Genomic DNA, 9,292 nt, shown 5'->3' on the forward strand with positions numbered 1-9,292 from the left:
TCAAGATCATTCAGTATGACCAGAGGAAAGTGATGGAGGATGGGGGTACAGAAGAAGAGAGACCATTTGTACAAAGTAGTAAGGGAGGACTTCCTTAAGGCCATTAAATTTAACCTCAGATTAGAATGCTGAGAAAAAGCCAGTCAGGTAAAGAGTGGCAGAGAGTGCATTCTAGATAGAAGGATCCACAAATTTGACAATTCTGAGCCACAGAAGAATCTGGACTGTGAAGAAATGAACAGAAGCCAGTGGACAAAAGCTCAGACACCAAGGAAAGAGTAGGAAGTGAGGAGTTCAAAGGGGTTGGAAGGAGCCAAATCCTGTAAGGCTTGTAACTTATAGGAGCGCTAAACTAAACATGTTTTTCTCTGCTGTAACTTTAAGTGCTATAACTATTTTGAGTGTAAAATAACTATAAGCCCCCCCAAAGACTGAAAAATTAGTAAAGGAAATGGTACAGAAGAAAGAAAAGAAAGTTTGCAATAAGCCTTCATTATATCACAGTTTGTGTACAGACTGTTGTTTGAAAAAAATTATTATTTATATAAACTTTTTGTGAAAAAATTGGTATATTTTTCTGTCTGAAATTGTTTAGTTTTCTTGGGTTTTGGTAGAGCANTAAATGTCAGGGTCCCCGCATTCAAGCCAGATGTTGGGTTAGGCCCTGTAGGCACAAAAATTTTTGCAAATGCCAGCCTTTGGTGTAAGGGACAAGCCTCCTTACCCATCAGCAAGCACACATGAAAAGGTTACCTTTGAGGTCCTGGAAGTGAGTTCCAAGTGGGCAAGTGCATCAGCATCTCAGGATGCCTGCAGTCCAGGTCCAGTTTGCCCNATCAGTAAACATAATGGAATGGATTCCATAAACTACAATCTGTATCCAGCAGGACATGTTACCTGTATCTGAACACCAGTTACAGGTACTGATCAAATCAAGTTCTATGCCAGACAGACCACCTAAGGAGACTGTACATCAAGTGTGTGCCTCCAGTGTATTTTCTTCACAGCAGCTAAAATGCCCTTCGTAAATGTCAGGGTCCCNGGGAGTGAAGGTATCCCTTCAACATGATGATTTCCATTCCTTTGGATATATACCCAGTAGTAGGATTGCTGGATCATGTGGTAGCTCTATCTGTAGTCGTTTGAGAAACTTCCACACTGTTTCCATAATGGCTGTGCTAGTTTATAGTCCCACCAACAGTGTAGAAGAGTTCCTCTTTCCCCACATCCTTGCCAGCATTTGTTATTCTTGGTCTTGTTGATAATGTCCAGTCTAATTGGGGGTGAGATGATATCTCAGTGTGGTTTTGATTTGCATTTCTCTGATGACTAGTGATGCTGNTTCAGTCAGTCATCAAACTTTTATTGAGTATTTAATGAGTTCAAGGGATAGGCTAGCCCTAAAATCAAACTTTATTCATAATATCTCCTGGGGGAATATCCCTATGACAGCACTGTCCCAACAGATTTTTATAATCCTGAAATTCATTAAAATTTTGAAGTCATCTACCTCCTGTTTGCTCTTACCGTCCCATTTTTTGGATCTTAGTTATTAAGTTCTGCCTTTGTATCAGTTTATTTATTTATTTATTATTAGCATATTCATTCTTACAAATTGTGATACTTCTTTATGCCCTTTGCCCAACCTATCACTTCCCAAACCCCCTCTCTCCCTTCCCCCCATCTCTAGTATCCCTAAGTTTGTCCTGTCCTTCTGAAAGTTCAATATATTGTTGTGGTCTTTTTCTTCTTTCTTTTCTTTATTCCTTCCCTCTTCCCTCCTTCCCCCCCTCCCTTCTTAGAGGCCAGTTATGTGTCAGACTACGCAGTATTTCTGTTTCTTTGTCTGGCTTATTTCACTTAACATAATTTTCTCCAGACTCATCCATGTTGCTGCAAATGGCAGAATTTCATTCTTTTTTATGGCTGAGTAGTATTCCATTGTATATACACACACACACACACACACACACACACATTTTCCCTGTCCATTCGTCCATCAATGGACACTTAGGTTGGTTGCATATTTTGGCTATTGTAAATAGAGCTGCAGTAAACATGGGAGTGAAGGTATCCCTTCAACTTGATGATTTCCATTCCTTTGGATATATACCCAGTAGTAGGATTGCTGGATCATATGGTAGCTCTATCTGTAGTTGTCTGAGAAACTTCCACACTGTTTCCATAATGGCTGTGCTAGTTTCTAGTCCCACCAACAGTGTAGAAGAGTTCCTCTTTCCCCACATCCTTGCCAGCATTTGTTATTCTTGGTCTTGTTGATAATGTCCAGTCTAATTGGGGGTGAGATGATATCTCAGTGTGGTTTTGATTTGCATTTCTCTGATGACTAGTGATGCTGAGCATCTTTTCATGTACCTGTTGGCCATTTGTATGTCTTCCTTTGAAAAGTGTGTATTCATCTCCTTTTTCCATTTGTTAATGGGATTGCTTTTTTTTTTTTTTTTTTTTACTGTATAGTTGTTTGAGTTCTTTGTATATTCTGGATATTAATCCCTTGTTGGGTGTATAGTTTGCAAATATTTTCTCCCACTCTGTGGGTTGTCTTTCTGCTCTGTTGTTTCCATTGCTGTGCAGAAGCTTTTTAGTTTGATATAGTCCACTTTCATGATTTTTGTCATATTTGTGTGCCACCAGTACTATGAATTACCTGTTATTATTCCCTTGTCCTAAGTAATACTTTTACAAAATTGTGAGTTTGGTGTGATAATTATATGTGCCTAAATAGTATCGAGCTATTAAAATTTTTAAAGAACTAAAAGTTTACCTGTGTACCACATACTTTCCAGCAGTGATACTGCAACAGTTTTGTAAAATATCACTCTAAGATATTAACTGAAAGGAGTTACTCATTTTCCAAAATATTTGCATTTTAAAAGGAGACTCTAGAAGATAGTTTTTATCATCTAAGATAACATATCTTTAAAGAGCTCATTTCAGACTTCCTTGAGGGTTGGGGTTTTCATGGTTTAGTCATGGGGAAACTTATCTAAATAAGCTTGTTTAATCATGAAAGCAGCTCCTTATTCCACATATTGTTAATAAGCCTGGAAGGGTCATTTTGCATTCTTCAAACTTTATCACATATTTTTAATCATGCTGGTATTTTGCTTTCCAGTGCTCAGTTGTTACTATAACTACGTTAACATAGCAAAAGAAAGTTACTTCTTGTATCTTGAATCCAAAAGCAATAGCCAGCTAAGAAAACAAATCACAGACATTTTAGAAGATGGGGTTGGGGACTGTGATGGGTAATTATTAGTTATATTTTTTACATATTAACAGTGTACCTGCTTTTTCATCTGCTTCTTCAATCTGAAGGCTTTGTCTTCCTTCACGTCTGAAAAATGGTCTACTGTGATGATCTGTGAATATTGTCTTAAGTGCATTCACTCAAGTCTCTCGTTCTGAAAGTCTATTAGACATACTTTGGATTTTCTGAAATCTGTATCTTAACTATTTTTTTAATATTTAACATATCTTTCTGTGCTGTATTTTGGATTATTTCCTTAGGTCTACCTTCAACATCACTAATTATTTCTTTAGCAGTGTTTTCTGTTTAATTGACCTGGATACATATTTTTCATTTCCAACATTTCTTTTTTAAAAGTCTACTTGTTCATTCATGTGCCCTTCTCTTAGCCTATGGCTTCTATTTTTTCCTTTCTCTCTGTGAAGTCTCTCAGAACTTTCTATCATTTGTTCTCAAGGTGTGAATTTTGTCATTTTGTTAAAGGGAATTCCAGGTTCTGCTGGCTAAGTCTGGGTTCTTGGTGTCTCAAACAAAGAATTAATTGGGTAAGACATGCCAGAGGTGAAAAGCAAAGAACAGTTTTATTTAGCAAAGCAAGAGTACACTCCCGAGAGGATGGAGTAGATTTGAGAGAGAGAGTGGCTCGAGAGCCCTGATGGGTTACATTCCCGGGGGCTTTAAGTCCTCTTAGCTAGATTCTGTGTCATTTGGTCATTGATTGAGCCCTGAATGTAGTCTCTGTCCTATTTGTTAAAGTGATTGGCTCTCTAGCTGGTGGGAGCTCATTGGTCCAACCAAATGGCACCCAAGGTGGGAGAGGACTCCCTGTGTGGAATTGTCTTTGTCTCCTGTGGCCGCTTTTGTGCATGTGCATGCACACTTCCTCAGGGAAGCAGTTTTCCCACTTGGAAATAACCAGGTTTCTTCCTCCTGCTCTTGTCTCTAACTTCCTGCCTCAATTTGACTTTCATGCTACTCCTTTTCAAAACCCAGGGCTTTGTAGTTTTTAGCCCCAAGGCTTTGTAGTTTTTAGCTCCAAGCTCATCTTCAGAGACTGTTGTTTGGGTAATCTATTGTACCCAAGGTTGTGAGGAACCCTATCAAGTGGGTTTACATTTGCCTCTTGCTAAAATGTCCACTTTAGTTCCACTATTTCCACCCAGTCTTTAGGTTCATTTTAGTCTGGTACCTACCTCTACTAAATGTGTAATGCAAATTTGGATGCAATATTCACCTGTGGCACAGGCTTGGGGTTTCTTTCATAGGTCTTTTTCCATCCACAGCCCTGGCAGAAGTCAAGCTTCCTGGCCTCTTATCCCCAGGCCAGTGGGCTAGGTTTTCTTTTATTGCTTTTCATAGAAGTCTGGCTACTAGTTTTACACAGGGAGTTTAATTTCAGCTTCTCCCCATGTACAAACTCAAGGCTTCATCTTCTGTTCCTGTGCCAGCTTTATGTCATGGCACTAAAATAGCAGCATTGAGTCATAAACCACCTTACATAGTGCATTTCTCTGGGACTTCTTAAATGAGCTTGAACTCAGTTCTGTCTCAGCAATGAAGTCCTGCGTTATTCCACCAACAATATTTACCTAAATCAGATTATCCTCAAGGGCTATTCTCAGCTCCTTCCTACCCCTCTGACCTCTTTATTCCTGACATCTTTGGTTCCTCCTTCTTGGTTTTAAGGTTGACTTTGAGTCTTACTTCATTTTGTTCTATAGTTTGTCAATTTGTCAAAATTTTCCAGCATTTCTATGTGTTTGAAGTCTGTCATATTGACTAGAAATTTTCCCATCTTCTATTTTCACCTTACCCTATTGCAGTAGTCACTGTTAGCATGTGATCTCTTCTTTGGGATTTTTGTGGGGAAGTGGACAGGACCAGGCGTATTTCCTCATTTATTTTTCTTATCTAGGTTTTGGAGTGTCACAGATCAAAGCTGTGATGACTTTGGTCTCTGGGATTCAAATGGGCCCACCGCGGCTTCCACTGCAGAAAGCCTCCAAAGAGTTTACTGCTAAGGCTGAAAGTAAACTGAAGAGCCTGCATATCCTTTCTTCCACTGGTTAAAGGATGGAAACTTGGAAGTCTGTAGCTAGTGCCTCTCTGTCAAATCAGGGTATGTAAATTGAGACAATCCACCTTGAATAGTGCATTCTTTTCTCCAGGACCTTTCAGATGAACTAAACTCTCCTAGCAAATCTCACATTAATCAACAAGTATTTAAGTACCTCCTATGAGCCTAAAAAAGTTTTATTTTGTGAAGAGACAAGAACTCTAAAAGCAGTCACGAGCCCTGAGTCATTTATTTTGGAAAATTTTTGTAGAGAAAATTCTGTTTGTATGGATGAAATGGAATCAAGAGGAAAATTGTAATTGATTAATTCCGTATGCCTTTCAGAGCTCCCATTATCTTGGTTTCTGATTAAATCTTATTTTAAAATTTTCTAATTTTAAATCACTATAATGTAATTTCATTTTAATAAATATTCATTTGGAATCTAGGAAAACTGTGAGCGACTGCATTTAGGCAGTCACTTTAATACCAAATTTCAGCATCACTCACTATACACAACTACCAACACAACAACCTACTTGGCTGTTCAGTCTGACTCTAGAGGGGATGCTTTCATATTAATTGTGATATCACAGTTTTCCCAGAACATTGGGTCAGGTGAGGACTTGGCTTCAGTTCCTATAACTAAAGGGCGCTTAAGGGTGGTTTTCGAATAACAAAGGAAAGGCCTTCCCCAAAGGTGAATTCAGGTCTCCACTTCCTGCTATATAGAGAACTCAAAGCTCAGAGTTTCAAGAAACCAAAGGGCTCTTGCTTTGGGTACCACAAACTTCCTGTCCCCCACTGAGAAAGCAGTATCTCCCCCTGGCGTTCTGAATTATTAAAATCAAAGGCAACTTCCCTTCTGTGGTGAGCCCAGGGGCTGCTGTTATTTCCCTGTCACACTTGCAAGCAGTTACTTTCCATTAGTGATAGAAGATTTGGGGAGGACCCAAGGCCTCACAGCTTTCTCTATGTACTTTTACTCCTTCCTTTCTCTGTAATATATCACCAGCTGTTTAATCTCTCTTCTAACAAACCCTGGTGTATGCTCTCTTTTAAACAAAGTGTGTTGACAGGCAACCTTAGTGATTTAATTTTATTTTTGGTGACTGGCCAGTATGGCCAAAACCTGTAACCTTGGTGTTATAAGCCTGTGCTCTAACCAGCTGAGCTAACCAGCCACCCCTCCTTAGTCGTTTTAAACCTGACTCTCCAGTCTATTAATTACCTAAGATTTTATTTTCATTTTTTCTTTTATTGTTTTGCTCATTGGCAGAAGAAAAGTAGTTAAAATTCATATCAGTTTGACTCTTTATTTTTTATTGATGGATTTTGGACGTGGCTGGGGCCATTGTGCACACAATAAGAACCAGCACAAAATAGCCGCTGGCCTCGTCTTCCACTCCAGCACCAAGCCCCTCCCCTCTTCCCTTTAGGAGAAGCCTCCTGAATTAAACAGAAACCACTTCCCAGCTTCTGTATCGGGTGCGGTTCTCCACCCAATTACATCAACCTAATGGTCCCTCCCCCGTACATTTCGTGCCCAAAAGTTAATATAAACTCTTGCAAACCCATTGTTGCAGCTGTCCCCCATTTTCAGGGCAGCCCCGGGCTATCCTCCACTTTGAGGACAGCCTGGCAGATTTCTTTCTTTAATAAAGCTTGAATGGTACCTGGCATCTCGGCTCACTTTCATTTATCTCTTCAAATTAAAAATAAAACTTTTTCAAAGTTCAAATTTGAAATTATCAGTGGACTTCTATTCTTTAATTGGTCAGCTAGTTAAAAGTTGTTATATCTATATTTCCTCACCACTCTTTTTTCTTGTATGTTTTTTGTCTGTTAATTTTGTCTGTTAATTTCCTGAAAGAAGAAAAGTGAGGGTTTTTGTTACTACCTTTGGTTCTGAGGATGCGATACCGTTACTTAATGATACTAAAGCCAAATTAATTTTTTAATGAAGATAAATCTTAGGTATCCACTAAGCAAAGAACTCTATTTTTCTATTTTTGCTCTTGTGAGGGCAATACTTGGAGGATTTTTAAGATGGTTAATGAGATCTTGTGAGCATAAAGAGAAATATGATGATTAAAAAATTACCAGGGCTGAGTCCAGCTGCTTAGAAATGAATATTATCTAGCAATAGGCTACTATTATTGCCTTTAACAAGTAAAATTTTGGAATATTATGAAGTTACTGTTGTTGTTATCTGTATCTCTAATTGCCTTTAACAAGTAAAATTCAGCTGCTTAGAAATGAATATTATCTAGCAATAGGCTACTATTATTGCCTTTAACAAGTAAAATTTTGGAATATTATGAAGTTACTGTTGTTGTTATCTGTATCTCTAAATTGTTTTAATGTTAAAATTAAAGTAATGGTATGTGAAATATTTCATTTAACACAATACTAGGAGCTTATTTTTAGCTTTTTTTTTTTTATGATAGAAATCTAAGATCAATCCGCTAGAGATGGTTGGAGGGACAAAGTGATTTCAGGGACTGATTTTACTTAGAATGTCTCTTGGGTTTACTTAAAGACGTAGAAAAATGCCAGGATGGGCTGGCCAGTTAGCTCAGTTGCTTAGAGAGTAGTAGTATAACGCCAAGGTCAAGGTCAGATCCCCATACTGGCCAGCCTCCAGAAAAAAACAAAGAAGGAAAAATTCCATAATGGTGGGGTAGGCTGGGAGGGGAGTAATGCATATGCCTTCACAGAAAGGCTATTTGCCACAACTTGAGAGAAATGTCTTTTTTGTGATCACCTGAAGGGCCCAGAACATCTCTGCTCTCAGGAGGCTGATGTCTAAGAGACGGATAGACTGAAGAACTCTCTACAGTGTCTGCAACTCAAGTCCAAGGTGCCCACCTGGGCTCACCTAGGCTTTTCATACAGGGGAAACGGAGTAGACTTACAAGCCCATCAAATCAAGAAGAGTAAGCACCACATCTAACCCATTCAAACATTCCCCTATACCACATGCCTATTCAACCCCCAGTTTTCTTCAGTGAAACTAAGAAGGAAACTTAGAACCAAAATTATGCAAAGAGCAGAGGTAGAGGTGGAGCATCACCTAGCACTTTGAGTTTCTGGGGCTGAGAAATGGCTACTTGGGTGGACAAAATAACTGACCCTAATTGTGGTTCCTCTGTCAATTCCTTTGATGACTCTTAGGAAATCATTTGATACATAGGAAACTTTAGCATTTTAAGTTAGACAAGTAAAAGAAAAACCTTAAAGGATTTTCTTAAATCTTAATCACACAATCAGTAAACATAATGGAATGGATTCCATAAACTACAATCTGTATCCAGCAGGACATGTTAGCTGTATCTGAACATCAGTTACAGGTACTGATCAAATTAAGTTCTATGCCAGACAGACCACCTAAGGAGACTGTACATCAAGTGTTTGCCTCCAGTGTATTTTCTTCACAGCAGCTAAAATGCCCTTCATAAATGTCAGGGTCCCGCATTCAAGCCAGATGTTGGGTTAGGCCCTGTAGGCACAAAAATTTTTGCAAATGTCAGCCTTTGGTGTAAGGGACAAGCCTCCTTACCCATCAGCAAGCACACATGAAAAGGTTACCTTTGAGGTCCTGGAAGTGAGTTCCAAGTGGGCAAGTGCATCAGCATCTCAGGATGCCTGCAGTCCAGGTCCAGTTTGCCCCATTTAAGGTCATCCTGCCTCAGGTAGAAGGAAGTGATACAATTACCACATATTACATTTTGAGGAATCCTTGGGAGAGTGTGAACAAAGTGAACCATCCACCTTAGGGCTTGAGTGAATGAGCACATCTAAAGCATCTGTTACTGAGAGCGGTAAATAATCTTCACAGGCCTAGGTGGTCTTCAGGTTGCAATTACTATTTAGACTCCCCAGAACATTGTCCCAGTTAGTATTTCCTTTTCCTAAGGCAAGAGCCTCAATCAGCTTGGATTTCTCAATCTGAGCAGCCCTCC

At 39.1% G+C, this 9,292-nt stretch overlaps 1 protein-coding gene across 5 annotated transcripts in view; it reads left to right on the forward strand.

Moving 5' to 3' along the window:
- LOC103610972 (N-acetylneuraminate lyase-like) overlaps nt 1-9,292 on the forward strand; it is a 27,889-nt gene that overhangs the window by 14,488 nt on the left and 4,109 nt on the right. For 2 of the 5 annotated variants that reach the window (XR_552259.1, XR_552261.1), the window contains exon 3: nt 5,187-5,390. Coding sequence is in view for 2 of the 5 variants with exons in the window: in XM_008595022.1 (XP_008593244.1) it covers nt 5,187-5,341 (155 nt within the window). In the remaining 3 variants the exon portion in view is untranslated. Of the gene's footprint in view, nt 1-5,186; nt 5,788-8,100; nt 8,793-9,292 lie in introns of those variants that run through there. The other 3 variants (XM_008595022.1, XM_008595021.1, XR_552260.1) reach the window with 2 other exon arrangements.

The sequence above is a fragment of the Galeopterus variegatus genome, unplaced genomic scaffold (genome assembly GCF_000696425.1).
Source record: "Galeopterus variegatus unplaced genomic scaffold, G_variegatus-3.0.2 Scaffold12181, whole genome shotgun sequence".
Classification (NCBI taxonomy): domain Eukaryota; kingdom Metazoa; phylum Chordata; class Mammalia; order Dermoptera; family Cynocephalidae; genus Galeopterus; species Galeopterus variegatus.